This window comes from Mustela putorius, unplaced genomic scaffold (genome assembly GCF_011764305.1).
Source record: "Mustela putorius furo isolate JIRA1106 unplaced genomic scaffold, ASM1176430v1.1 tig00000421_pilon_pilon_pilon, whole genome shotgun sequence".
Taxonomy (NCBI): Eukaryota; Metazoa; Chordata; class Mammalia; order Carnivora; family Mustelidae; genus Mustela; species Mustela putorius.
In genome coordinates this window covers 5,089,236-5,103,490 of record NW_025421375.1, presented here as the reverse complement: position 1 = coordinate 5,103,490, position 14,255 = coordinate 5,089,236, and the positions used below count along the sequence as shown (strand labels likewise).

Below are 14,255 nucleotides of genomic sequence, written 5' to 3'. Positions count from 1 at the left end.
GACTGAAGTCTCATATAAATACAGTTATCTTGATTTTAACCAAGGAATAACCCTTCAATTGGAACAGATATATTCCTTTTACTAAACAATTTTAGGCTAGTGGTTAGTAGGTGGCAGATTTACAGATCTCCAGGTTTCCTTTTAACTCTATAATTTTTTTTTTTAAAAGATTTATTTATTTATTTATTTGACAGAGATAGATCACAAGTAGACAGAGAGGCAGGCAGAGAGAGAGGAAGGGAAGCAGGCTCCCCGCCAAGCAGAGAGCCCAATGTGGGACTCGATCCCAGGACCCTGAGATCATGACCTGAGCCGAAGGCAGCGGCTTAACCCACTGAGCCACCCAGGTGCCCCTAACTCTATAATTTTGATTCTAGGACAACAGATGAGAACTAAATGAGTTCCAGAAAAATGTAATATCAAATGAAAATACAAATGAATTATTAATATTGATTATAATAACTATATAATTTATGCAACTTTGAAAAAACAACTAGGAAAACCTTGCCAATGAATAGAAAAACAAACATCTTTTCTTCTTATCAAATATCTCTTTAGAATTTTTAATGAATTATAATGCTGATTTTTAGGTGTTCTATTTGATTTTCTCATGTAAGGTAAAAATGTTAATGACATATCAATAAGTAAAGCAGTAGAAAGAGGGGGATGAAGGATAAGATTCTTAAAAGAAATTGAAAGCAAAACATCAAGAACTAGATATTTTTAAATGCCTGTAATAAGTATTTAGTCTCACAAGAAAATGTACCTTCTCTCTTCTCTGCCAGACACATATTCAATTCTTGTATTGTTGCCTTATCAACAGATATAAGTACTTTAAGTTTATCCAATTCTTCTTGAAGATTCATCCTATAAAAATTAACAAAATAAGCGATTATTTAAAATGTATAAGTTAAGGAATAATGTAGCAAACAGATAAAGAGAGTAAATATATTTAAGAAAATATGAATTAGATAGTAGTAAAATAAAAGAAAAATATACCACTATTAACAAATCCTAACAATTAAAATTGAATTTTAATGAGAATCTGGGAAGTAAAATGTCTTAAGTGATTTTTAAATTTATCTAAGTAAACATGCTACTTAAAACATAGATTATACGATAAAAAAATAAGGTATTGAGTTACCCAATCACCTTTTTCCTTAAGATTTTTTTCTAAGTACTCTCTCACTCACTGTGGGGCTCAAACTTATAGCCCCAAGATCAAGAATTACATGCTATACTGACTGCCAGCCAGGTACCCTTAACCAACCACTTCTTGACACACAGATATACCACGTAAAAATCATGGTATGTAATGTTAATACAAATACTGAAAGCAGAAAGAGTATGTTTCTAGATGCCAAGAAAAGACTAAGAACCCTGACTAGTAAAATGGAATTGACTACCACAATGAGAGACTGGATCAAATATCACCCATGGAGACCTCAGACCTTCAGACCTGAATGGGGATGGAAGTTTATGCCCAAGACTATGGCTGAGAGATAAAACTGGGCTAATTGCAGCAAGATGGGAGACAAAAATTTGCTGAGTATGACACAAATATCGCAGTTTAACTGGCTGGAGTTTCATTAAAAAGAGGCTAACTGGTTCCAAAATCAAGCCACATACATTTGCAGAGATCTAAAGAATTGACATTAATGTAAAAACTGGTTCATGGCCAGTGTCTACTGGAGAGTTCAGGCAGATGGAGAGTTCAGACAGACACAATCATCCATTACAGACAGGCTTCCACAACTCAAAGAACCACAGAAAATAAAACTCAAAAAAGTTAAATTTGCAGATAAGAACAATTATATGAATAAGTTCATTCAATATATAATTCATATAATTATATAAGCTCATAAATAAGTTCATGAATGACAATCTAAATAACACCCCGCCAAAATGAGAGAATGTACAATAGGGAAATGAAAATAACAGAACAATTCAGAATGAGTTTTTATAGAATTAGAGTTTTAAAAATGTTGAAAAAAGGAAAAAAGGGGACAAAACATGTATTTTTAAAAACAATAATTGACCGAAAACTCAACGAATGTGTTAAACAGTATACAGAAAAAGCTAATGGAAACTGATAAAATTAAAGACAACACTGAGAAATAAAAAGAAGGAAAATCGTAACAATATATAAAGTCATTTGAATGAGAAGCCCAAAAAGCATCTCAGAAATTATTCAAGGAGATGGGTGTCTCATTGATTTTTGTTCAGGTCATGCTCTCAGGGTCATGAGATCAAGCCCTGCACAGGGGTCTGCACTGAGCATGGAGCCTAGTTGGGATTCTCTCTTCCCCTCCCCCCTGCTCCTCCCTCCCCCTGTGCACATGCTCTCTCTCTCTCAAATAAATAAATCTTTTTTATACAATGGCTAAAAACTGAGAGCTGATGAAAAAAATGTGAATTAATAGATTAAGAGAATCAAACTGCAAACAGAAGAAATAAAACTATACAGAGGGTAACTGCAGGACACCACAGAAAAAGAGGGTATCTTCAAATCATCCATATTGAGAAGAGATGTTACTTAACAAATACAGAGCTTCGGAGTGACAGAGCCTTCTCACAGCAACAAGAAAGGTCAGAAGAAAAATAATATCCTCAACATTTAAAGGTTTACTATTAATAGATCTTAGATGAAAGAACTATTAAAGAATATATTTTAGGTAAACAGTGATGGTGAAAAGATATCTATAAACATGTACCTGGAAGTAAACCAGCACTTATCACGTGAAGTCAATATAACAGTATCCAAATGAAGGCAGAGACAGAATACAGTAGAATTAAATTTCTGAACAAAATGATATAAGATCAAGGAAAGGATCAGAGTTATAGTATTTTAAGACCCCTGTATTGTTGGAGAGGAAAAAGGTGCCAATTCATCAAATAAATGATGTATAATTTCAAGAAAAAGCATTTAAAGAATGGAAAACAAATATAAAATTTACAAATCAGGAGAGGTTAAAAAAAAAGAAATGAATAAATGCATGCAATCTAAGGCAAGAGAAGGATTTTTTAAAGAAGCATAAAAAATAAAATATACACTAAGAAAAAATATTAAAGATAAAGATGGTCATTACATAATGATAAAGGAATGATTTACCCAGGAAGATACAGCAGGTCTAAACTGTCATGTATTCAACAATATAAGAAATATATTTATATTTTATTATAATTTTATATTTTACTTTATAAAAATTATTCAATTATTACATTAATACTTTAAGAAATGTATATTTTATATTTATACTTAATATAAATATTAAAAAACAAGTAGTCTCTGCTTTTCCTCACTCATTTCTTTTTTTTTCTTTTTTTTTTTTTTAAGATTTTCTTTATTTGACAGAGAGAAATCACAAGTAGATGGAGAGGCAGGCAGAGAGAGAGAGAGGGAAGCAGGCTCCCTGCTGAGCAGAGAGCCTGATGCGGGACTCGATCCCAGGACCCTGAGATCATGACCTGAGCCGAAGGCAGCAGCTTAACCCACTGAGCCACCCAAGCGTCCCTCCTCACTCATTTCTTGAAAAACTGATGTTTACAGTTTGGTGTGTATACTTATGTGTTTAATATAAACATACATACACATACATAAGGATTTTAAAAAATTTGGATTCTACGATTATATCTGCAGTTTTTCAGGCAGGTTCCAGATTGATGGGAGGAGCACACACACACACACACACACACACACATGCACACACATACACCTATCCACACAGCAATTAAGTTTGGACTAGGTTCGTGCTTTATTCAGCTAAGAACACAGAACATTTTGAAATAAGATGGCCCCAACGAAGAAAAAAACAGCTGTAGCTTATTTCAAACTTAGTTTTCCCCCACCTTTCAGAACATTAATGTAGCCAAACACAGACTTTTGTTGGAAATGTTATTTCTTGCTTATTTAGAGGTATTTTATACTTATGGCTTGTTTTGTTTTGTTTTGTCTTGAAAGCATGGACACTGTCCCTACTCTTAGTAAGTATACATGAATATTAGAGACCAACTGTTCTTGAGTCATACTAAGCACCAACAAACCATGTCTTTTTTTTTTTTTTTTTAAAGATTTTATTTATTTATTTGACAGAGAGAGATCACAGCAGGCAGAGAGGCAGGCAGAGAGAGTGGAAGGGAAGGAAGCAGGCTCCCTGCTGAGCAGAGAGCCCGATATGGGACTCGATCCCAGGACCCTGAGATCATGACCTGAGCTGAAGGCAGCGGCTTAACCCACTGAGCCAATCAGGCGCCCCAACAAACCATGTCTTAATGGATGCTTGGAGGAGGGGCTGCCAGAGTCGGCACCCTTCTACAGGATGATCACTGGCTATTTACTGACTGACTTACTGCCCACCTATTCTGTTTCTGACACTGTGAAGGACCACAATTCAAAGTCTACGTCTTACTGGACAAATTATATGAAACAACTGTATTTAGATGCTGGGTAACAGGCAGCAGAGAACTGTGACCCCAAACAGAAAGAAAATTAACAAAGAGCGCCCTATGATAGCTGAGATTTCTGCCAGGAGCCATTCTCCAGACCACAATGCAGGGAGAGGGGTCCCAAGAAAAACACAATGGCTTTGCTGAGATGAAGAAAAAGAGACTGGAGTTTGGGAAATCTGTAATGATGGAATTTGTGGCACATAGTTCCCAGAGAAGAGATCTACAAAAAGAAATAGCTACAGAAATCTGCATAAGCATTCTTTAGATTCTACAGTGAAACACTCTGTTGCATATATGCAGGACCAAATTAAACAAGACAGGCAGAGAACAGGAGCCCTTAAAGGAACTATTCCCAGAATTTACCTAGGATTGGACCAGCCAGATTGAGAGGAGAATCTTTGTTGATCACCAGGAGAATTCAACAAAGATTTCAAAAGGGACATCTAATGAGTAGGGATAAACAAGTCTCTGGTAAAGGATACTTGAAACATGCACTAACAGTGTTTTTAAAAACCTGAAAACATTTAAACTGAGATTTTAAAAACACCTGTTTCAGCAATCAACAGAAAAAGTGAATGGAAAACAGGATACAGATTATTTGAAAAGCACTATGAAAAAACTTGACCTAATAGAAAACATTCTAATAACAGTTTTCAAATACCTTGGAGCTTTCACTAAGATAAATCACATGCTGGACCATAAAACAATTCTCAGCAAAATTAAAAAGATCTAAATCATTAGAAGTCTCTTTTGGCCGCAATAAAATTAAATTAGAAATCAATACCAGAAAGATGTCTGAGGAAATACCCCAACTTAAAACTTTCAGAACCTTTTTTCTCTAAAGATTCCAAGAGGAAATAAAAAATAGTTTGAATTCCAAAAAATTAAAGTACATTTCAAAAATATGAGGGGCTAACAAAATGCTTATGTGGCTTTGTACAGCACTAAATGCTTTTATAATAGAAAGAAACAAAAAGATCTACAATGAAGCTCCCAATTACTAAAACTAGAAAAAGACAAACTGAATAGAGCACTTTTTCATATATCCATTGGCCCTCAGGATGTGTTCTTTTATGATATATCTATTCAAGTGTTCTGTTCATTTTTCTATTATTTCTACCTTTACTTAATTTTTCATAGGAATTCTTCAGATATTCAGGATGCTAGTCCTCTGGTAAACATATATACTGCAAATATCTTTTTTCACTCTTTTAAGTCATTTAATGACATCTTTTGATAAACAGAGGCTCTTGGGTTTAAGACAGTCCAGTTTATCAATTTTTAGTTTATATTTAATCTGTTTTAAGAAACCTTTGTCTATTATACAAACAGATGTTCTGTGTTTTTGACTAAAATCTCTATTACTTAACATGGGGCCCCTCATGGCACAGTTGGTTAAGCATCCAACCCTTCATTTTGGCTTAGGTCATGATCTCAGGGTTGTGAGATCAAGCCCCACATCAGGCTCTGAGATGGGTGTGGAGCCCGCTAAAGATTCTCTCTCTTCCTCTGCCCCTTCTCCCTCCTTTCTTCTCTTTCCTTCCCCCCAAAAATAAAAAATAAAATAAATAAAAGCTCTATTACTTCATTCTTACAATTAGGCCTGCAGTCATCTAGAATCGATTTTTGTGTATGGTTTGAAAATATGGTGTATTATATTAATTAAAATAATTTTGCTTTATATTGAAGTTCTTGGAACTTTTGGCTATATAACTATAGCATCTGCTATTTTGGTTGTTTTCCATTTTCCATAATTATCGATAATGCTATAGTGAACATATGTGCCTATATGTAAGAACTCTTTAGTGTTTTCAACTAGAAGTGGCTTTACTGGATCTTTGAAAACAGAAAGACTATTTTAAACATAACAAAAGTACAGAGAGTAACATAACCAACATTAATGTGCCAAACATTTGGGTTTAAAAACATTAATGTCATATTTAATTCAAAGCTTTATTTTTGTGAAAAAAATGTTCTGTAAATAATGTTCTCTCTTACAATATTCGACCTTTCCTCCCTCCCCAGAAATAACCAGGTTCCTTATTTAATTTGGTGTGTCTATTTGTTTTATGCTTTAATACTATGTGTGTGTGTGTATAGTTATATATAACTATTACTGTGGCTACATGTGTGTATGTATACACACACATATATCTATAAAATTGTACTATTATGTGATTTAAAATTTTATATTTTAGAGAATATATACTATGATATATATGATATAATATTAATCAATTTCCTTCTTTTAACGCAGCTTTTGCTTTTGATGCATTTCCATTTTGATAAACGTAGATCCAATTTACCCATGTTAAGTGTACTATAGTACCACATTATATTAATATATTATAATGTACTTTTATCAACTAACAGGCATTTAGATTGCTTCTAATTCTTCATTATTACAAAAATACTGCAAAACCCTATTCATGTATGTTAATTCATTTTATTTAAAAAGGACCTAAAAATATATTTCAGAGTGCAATTTTTGTCTTAGGGTTTTTTAAATTTCAATTGTAGCATTTATTAATGATGGAATTGTACTGGGAAACAATCACAACAAAAGAATAATCGTCTGAATTGAATAGTTTACTAAGTGAAGCACAGCATGCAAAAGATTGATTTGTAGTCCAGGCCTCTCTTTTTGTACAGTTCTATGTTGCAACCAACATTTCCAGTAAATGAGTTATCAAATGTTCAGTAAAGCTTTCTGGAGGTTCCACTGCTGCCTTCTAATTTTCAGATTTTGAGAGGGCTAATTTCTGCAAGTCCAGAGTACTGAAGGGAGAAAATCAGGATATGAAAATACTTCACTTGGTTCTTCTGTGAAAGATTCCTCAACATTTTTCAGTAGTTTCTGGCTTTAAGTTTAGTCCATCTTTCTAAAATAGCTGAGCAGGTTGGGGGATGAATAAGCCTGGTGGGGGGTATTAAGGAGAGCACATATTACATGAAGCACTGGGTATTACACACAAACAATGAATCATGGAACACTGTATCAAAAACTAATGATGCAGGGGCGCCTGTGTGGCTCAGTCATTAAGAGTCTGCCTTTGGCTCAGGTCACGATCCCAGGGTCCTGGGATGGAGCCCTGAGTTGGGCTCCCTGCTCAACGGGAAGCCTGCTTCTCCCTCTCCCACTCTCTTTCCTTGTATTTACTCTCTTACTGTCTCTGTCAAATAAATAAATAAAATCTTAAAAAAAAAAAAAAACTAATGATGTACTGTATGGTGACTAACATAATAAAAATTTTTTCTTTAAAGAAAATAAAAATAGCTGATCAACTATCATTTGCTTTTTCATTTTCTGATAAATCACTTTCATCTGTTAGGTTTTCTTCCACAATGCAGTTTGCTTATTTCAAATTCCAATTTGTAGCAGATCAAGTTTTACCACTATTATTTTTTTACACTTGAACATAAATTAATATAAGGCTCATTTCTCTCCTTAAAAAAGTCTCTGTCAGCCCACGGCCAACAGACTGACTTATTTTGTTTATCATACTACTCACTAGCTCCATCCACATCATTGCAAATGGCAAGATTTCATTCTTTTTTATGGCTGAGTAATACTCTGGTTTTTTGGGGTGTGTGTGTGTGTGTGTGTGTGTGTGTGTATCTCACATATTTCTATGTATTTATTTCATTTCTTTATGTTTATTACAGCATTATTTACAATAGCCAAGATATGGAAGCAATCCAAGTGTCCATCAATAGATGAACTGATAAAGAAGGTGCGTGTATATACACACACGTGCTACTATTCCATTATATATGTGTGTGTGTATATATATCTCAGATATCTCTATATATAGAATATATGATAAAGAAGGTATGGTATATAAATATATTTATTATTTATATAAATTTATATACACCTTCTTTATTAGTTCGTCTGTTGATGGACACTGGGTTGCTTCCATATCCTGGCTATTGTAAATAATGGAGCAATAGCTGTGGGGGGCACATACCCCTTTGAATTAGTGTTTTGGTATTTTCTGGATAAATACCCAGTAGTGGGATTAACGAATCACAAGGCAATTCTATTTTTAACTTTTTGAGGAACCTCCATACCGTTTTCCACAGTGACTGTACCAGTTTGCATTCCCACCAATAGTGCATGAGGGTTCCTTTTTATCCACATTCTCAGAACACTTGTTTCTTGCATTTTTTATTTTAGTCATCCTGACAGGTGTGAAGTGGTATATCATTGTAGTTTTGATTTGCATTTCCCTGATGATGAGTGATGTTGAGTATCTTTCATGGGTCTGTTACCCATCTGATGGCTTCTTTGGCAAAATGTCTGTTAATGTCATCTCCCCATTTGTTTTTTTTTTTTGGAACAGGCTTTTTTTTAAATTTTAAGATTTTATTTATTTATTTGACAGATGAAGATCACAAGTAGGCAGAGAAACAGGCAGAGAGAAAGAGGACGAAGCAGGCTCCATGCTGAGCAGAGAGCCCAATCTGGAGCTTGATCCCAGGACTCTGGGATCATGTCCTGAGCTGAAGGCAGAGGCTTTAACCCACTGAGCCACCCAGGCACCCCTTCTCCCCATTTTTTAAGTGGATTGTATTTTGGGTGTTGAATTGAAACAGTTCTTTATTTTTTTTTTTTTATACTATCAGAGAGGTCATTTGCAAATATCTTCTCCCATTCAGTAAGTTCCCTTTTAATTGTTTCCTTTGCTGTGCAGAAGATTTTCAAATTGATGTAGTCCCAGTAGTATTTTTGCTTTTGTTTCCTTTGCTTCAGGAGACATACCTAGAAAAATGTTGCTATGACTGATGTCAGAGAAATTACTGCTTGTGCTCTTTTCTAGGATTTTTTGGTTTCAGGTCTCACATTTAGCTCCTTAATCTATTGTGAGTTTATTTTTGTGTATGGTGTGAGAAAGTGGTCCAGTTTCATTCTTTTGCATGTAGCTGTCCAGTTTTCCCAGCACCACTTCTTGAAGAGACTGTCCTTTTCCCATTGAATATTCATTTCATCTTTGTTGAAGATTAATTAACCATATAACTGTGAGTTTATTTCTGGGTTTTCTATTCTGTACCACTGATCTTTGTGTGTATTCTTTTTCTTTTTTTCTAAGTAATCTCTATGCCTAAGACAAGGCTCAAACCCCAAGATCAAGAGTCACATGATCTACTGATGGAGACAGCCAGCAGTTGCTCCAATCTATGTGTCTAATTTTGTGCCAGTCCCATGATCTGATTACTCCAGCTTTGTAATAACTTGGAAGTCTGAAATTGTGATACTTCCAGTTTTTTTTTTTTAAAGAAAAGATGTTTTAAAATAGACTGTTATTATGACAAAATACACTTGCAGAAAGTCATTTTGAAATCATTTTTCAGAAAAAAAAATCAAATGATTATTCACTAAACATTTAAGATATTCTTTGTAATTCTTTAAGTAAATACTATGTGATTCTTTAAGTAATTTTAAAAATTGTACATATATTGAAACTAAAATGAATGAAAACAAAGCCAGCAATTAAATTAAAAAGACTATATGCTTGGTGCTATGACCTGGTGTTGTGTTCCCCTAAAATTCATGTTGAAATTCTAACCTCCAGAGAATGATGGTGGTAGGAAGTTGGACCTTTGGGATGTTCTTAGGTCATGTGGGTGAAATCTTCATGAATGGGACTAGTGTTCTTAAAAAAGAGACCTCACAGAGCTTCCTAGCCCCTTCTGTCATATGAGGACAGCAACACAAAAGAAGGTCCTCAACAGACCATGTTGGAGCCCTGATCTCAGACTTGTAGCCTCCAGAACTGTGAGAAATAAATTTCTGTTGCTTATAAGCCACCCAGTCTGTGGTGTTTTATTACAGCAGCCTGAACAGACAAAGACAGATGACCTCAAAAAAACAAATACTATATGTATATGGTCACAAATATATGAAAACAGTATATCAACATCAAAAGTTAATCTCAAGAGTTAGAAAATAAACTCCAAAATATACTTGTCATTTACTTCAGTGAATTATCTCCCAATAGTTATAAAATATTTTTTCTTAACTAACACTCTTAACCGTATAGTAAAATAAAATAAAAATACAAGAAAAATATAATCATTACCTAAATATCAACAAATGAATGAACAAAATGTGGTATATACACACAACAGAGTATTATTCAGCCTTAAAAAGAAATTGTGATACATACTGCAACATGGAAAAACTTGGAAGACATGATGAATGGAATAAACCAGACACAAAAAGAAAAATACCGTATAATTCCATTTACATAGCATGCCTAGAATCAGCAAATTCATAGGGACAAAAGGAGAAAAAGACATGAGCTGAGAGAAGGGGGAATGGGGAATTATTATCTAATGGGGACAGAGTTTCATTTTGAGAACAGGAAAAGTTCTAAATATGGATGGTGGCGATGGCAGGACAACAATGTGAGTGTATTTAATGGCACTGAACTCTGCACCTAAAAATGGGTTACAAAGCTAAATTTCATGTTATGTAAGTTTTACCACAATAAAAAATATATTGGGGGCAACTTGGGTTGATAACACCACAAATAAAAGTATAAACTATTCTATATTTTAACCAGATGGAAGGGAAGGAAAGACAGAGAGGAAAAATGGAAAAAAATCAGGGAAGGTAGAAACCTGGGAAGACATAGCAGAGCTTTATCTTCATATCAACCTGAATCTGGAATTATTTGTGTGCTTTTTGATTATTATTTGTGTCCTCCAATAAAGCTGAAGCCCTATGAGGCTGGAGCATGTGTGCTCTGCTCAATATTTTATTTCCAGTGTCCAGTGTATTTACTGAAATAACAAGTGAAAGCACAACAATACAAAGGGTTACATAGATTCAGTCCTATGTAACTAATATTATAAAACTCCATAGTTTAAAAGTCTTTTCTTCACATATTATTTACTAGCTATAATAGGTTACTTGCTTCCAGGCCCTGGTCCTTTAACAGAATCATGAGTGTATCCTAAAAGCCTATCTAGAGGACTCAAGTTGCATCACACCTGAAACATTCTTGAGATAGAAAAGAGGAAGAAGAGGGACCCTCGGCTTTAGGGCTCTAATTCAGCAGTGAGTTAGGTTTCATGCTGATCTTGTTCTGAAACTTCTCACTCTTGTCCCTGAAGACTTAATTGGTAGATAAGTTTACTTCTCATGTCTCCAATATCAGTGGCTAAATTTCTTGTCTCTGATTTTCAGTTTTAAAAGTAAGTAAGATTCAAAACTCATTACCATGTAGCCTTGAAATCCAGTGCCTTTCCACAGACACTGATAATGTGTACAACCCTTGATTACGCTAATATCCCAGAACTCACATTCTCATTTGCACTTGGCTTATGACAGCCTGTAGTGTTTCACGTTGTATTGGTTTCTCAAGGACTGATACATTTTTTTTTTTTAAGATTTTATTTATTTATCAGAGAGAGAGAGGGGGAGAGAGAGAGCACAGGCAGACAGAATGGCAGGCAGAAGGAGAAGCAGGCTCCCTGCTGAGCAAGGAGCCCGATGTGGGACTCGATCCCAGGACGCTGGGATCATGACCTGAGCTGAAGGCAGCTGCTTAACCAACTGAGCCACCCAGGCGTCCCTGGACTGATACATTTAAATTCTTATCTTATTATTCATCACATTATAACTCTTCCATATGATCATACGGCCTCTTCTTCAAAACTATAAAAAATAATATGTGGGACAACTTGATATACACATGTAAAAGCGGTAAGCTGTATACGTACTTCCCATGAAATTTTAAAAAATTAACAAAATGGGCCAAAGATCTAAATATGAGTCAAAACTATAAAACGTATAAAAAAAAATATAGTGGTAAGTCTTCATGATCTTGGATTTGGTGATTGTTATATGGGCATGACACCAAAAGCATAAGGAAAAAACAAAAAAGAAAAAATAAATTAAACTTCATAAAATTAAAAAAACTTCTGTTCATCAAAGTAAACCATTAAGAAAAGAAAAAGCTCACCTACAGAATGGGAGAAAATATTTGTGTATGTCTAGTAACAACAATATGTAAAGAACTCTTAAAACTCAAATACAAAAAGAGAACCCAATTTTTTAAAATGGCAGACTTGAATAGATATTTATCCAAAGAAACACAAATGGCAAATAAAATTATGCAAAGATGCTCATTAGTCATTAAGAAAATACAAATCAATTCCACAATGAAATACCACTTCAGATTCACTAGTATGAGTAATTAAATAAATTAAATAAATTAAAATAATAATTAAATAATAAAATAAAAAATTATCATTTTTTTAAAAAAGAAAGAAAAAAATACTAAATGTTAACAAGGATGTGGAACAAGTGGAATCTTTGTAGATCGCTGGTGACAGTATACAATGATGTAGCCACTAGGAACACAGTTTGGCAGTTCCTCAAAAAGTTAAACACAGACTTACCACATGACCCAGCAATTCTGCTTATAGGTATAATAGCCCAAAGAACTAAAAACTGGTATTCAAATAAATACTTGTACATAAATGTTCATAGTGGCACTATTCACAGTATCTTTAAAGTAGAAGCAACCCAAATGGCCATCAATAAATGAATGAATGAATTGTATATACATACAGTGGGTTATTATTCAGCTGTAAAAAGGAATGACAGACACGATACATACTATGATGTGGATGACTCTTGAACACTTAATGCTACATGAAAGAAGCCAAATGCAAAAGGTCACATACCTTACGATGCTATTTATATAAAATATTCAGACTTGGTAAATCCATAGGGATAGAAAGCAGATTCGGGGTTCTGAGGAGTTAGAGGAAGGAGGACATGGGAAGATTGGGAGTGACTGCTTACTGGGTATGGGGTCTCTTCTGGGGGTAATGAAAATTCTTTGGATCAGATAAAGATTATGGCTACACAACATTGTAAAAACAGGGGTGACTGGGTGGCTCAGTGGGTTAAAGCCTCTGTCTTCCGCTCAGGTCATGATCCCCGAGTCCTGGGATTGAGCCCTGCATCCAGCTCTCTGCTCAGAAGGAAGCCTGCTTCCCTTCCTCTCTCTCTGCCTGCCTCTCTGCCTAATTGTGATCACTGTCTGTCCAATAAATAAATAAAATCTTAAAAAAAAACATTGCAAGTACACTAAATGTCACTAAATTGTATACTTTAAAATAAAACATGGGGTGCCTAGGTGGTTCAGTTGGTTAAGCTTCCGATGTGGTTTTGGCTCAGGTCCTGATCTCAGGGTCAGGAGACTGAGTCATGCCTCAGGCTTCACACCTGTCACTCTCCCTCCCTCTCTGTCCTCCCCCCAATTCACAGGGGCACTCTCTCTCAAATGAAAAAATAAAATCTTAAAAATAATAATAAAATATTCTCTCCTTCTCTGCCTCCCCACTTATACTCTCTTTCTCTCTCTCTTTAAAAAAATAAAATAAAATAAAATAAAACTAACGTGTTAATTCATACAATGCTGATGGTTATCCAAAAATACATTTGTTTGCAAAGTATGTCATGATTTAGCAGACATATTTTTGAGGATTTTATTTCCAACTCATGTTACAGAAATTGAACTCCTAAAATCCTCATTTCTACAAATGGAAAAATACTTGTGCTTAAGAAAACAGAGAGTCTTGATTTGCCAAAGGAAAGAAAAATAACTGAACTTCCTACCATAATAATTTGATTTTAGCTCCTTAGAAATTATTATTTGGATTTTATAAAATATTATTTGAAATCACGGCCTGCGTATATTTAACACTTAACCCAACAAAGAAGGTATTCCATCCTGTGCAATGCTACCGAGCTATAGCTTGTCTACTTTATATCATTAAGGAAA

The 14,255-nt window shown here is 34.5% G+C and overlaps 1 protein-coding gene across 5 annotated transcripts in view; it reads right to left on the bottom strand.

The window, feature by feature from the left end:
* Positions 1–14,255, bottom strand: part of CNTLN (centlein) — a 289,645-nt gene that overhangs the window by 106,507 nt on the left and 168,883 nt on the right. For all 5 annotated transcript variants that reach the window (XM_004765706.3, XM_013063112.2, XM_013063111.2 and 2 more), the window contains one exon: positions 767–867. In XM_004765706.3, coding sequence (XP_004765763.1) covers positions 767–867 — 101 coding nt within the window. The remainder of the gene's footprint in view (positions 1–766; positions 868–14,255) is intronic.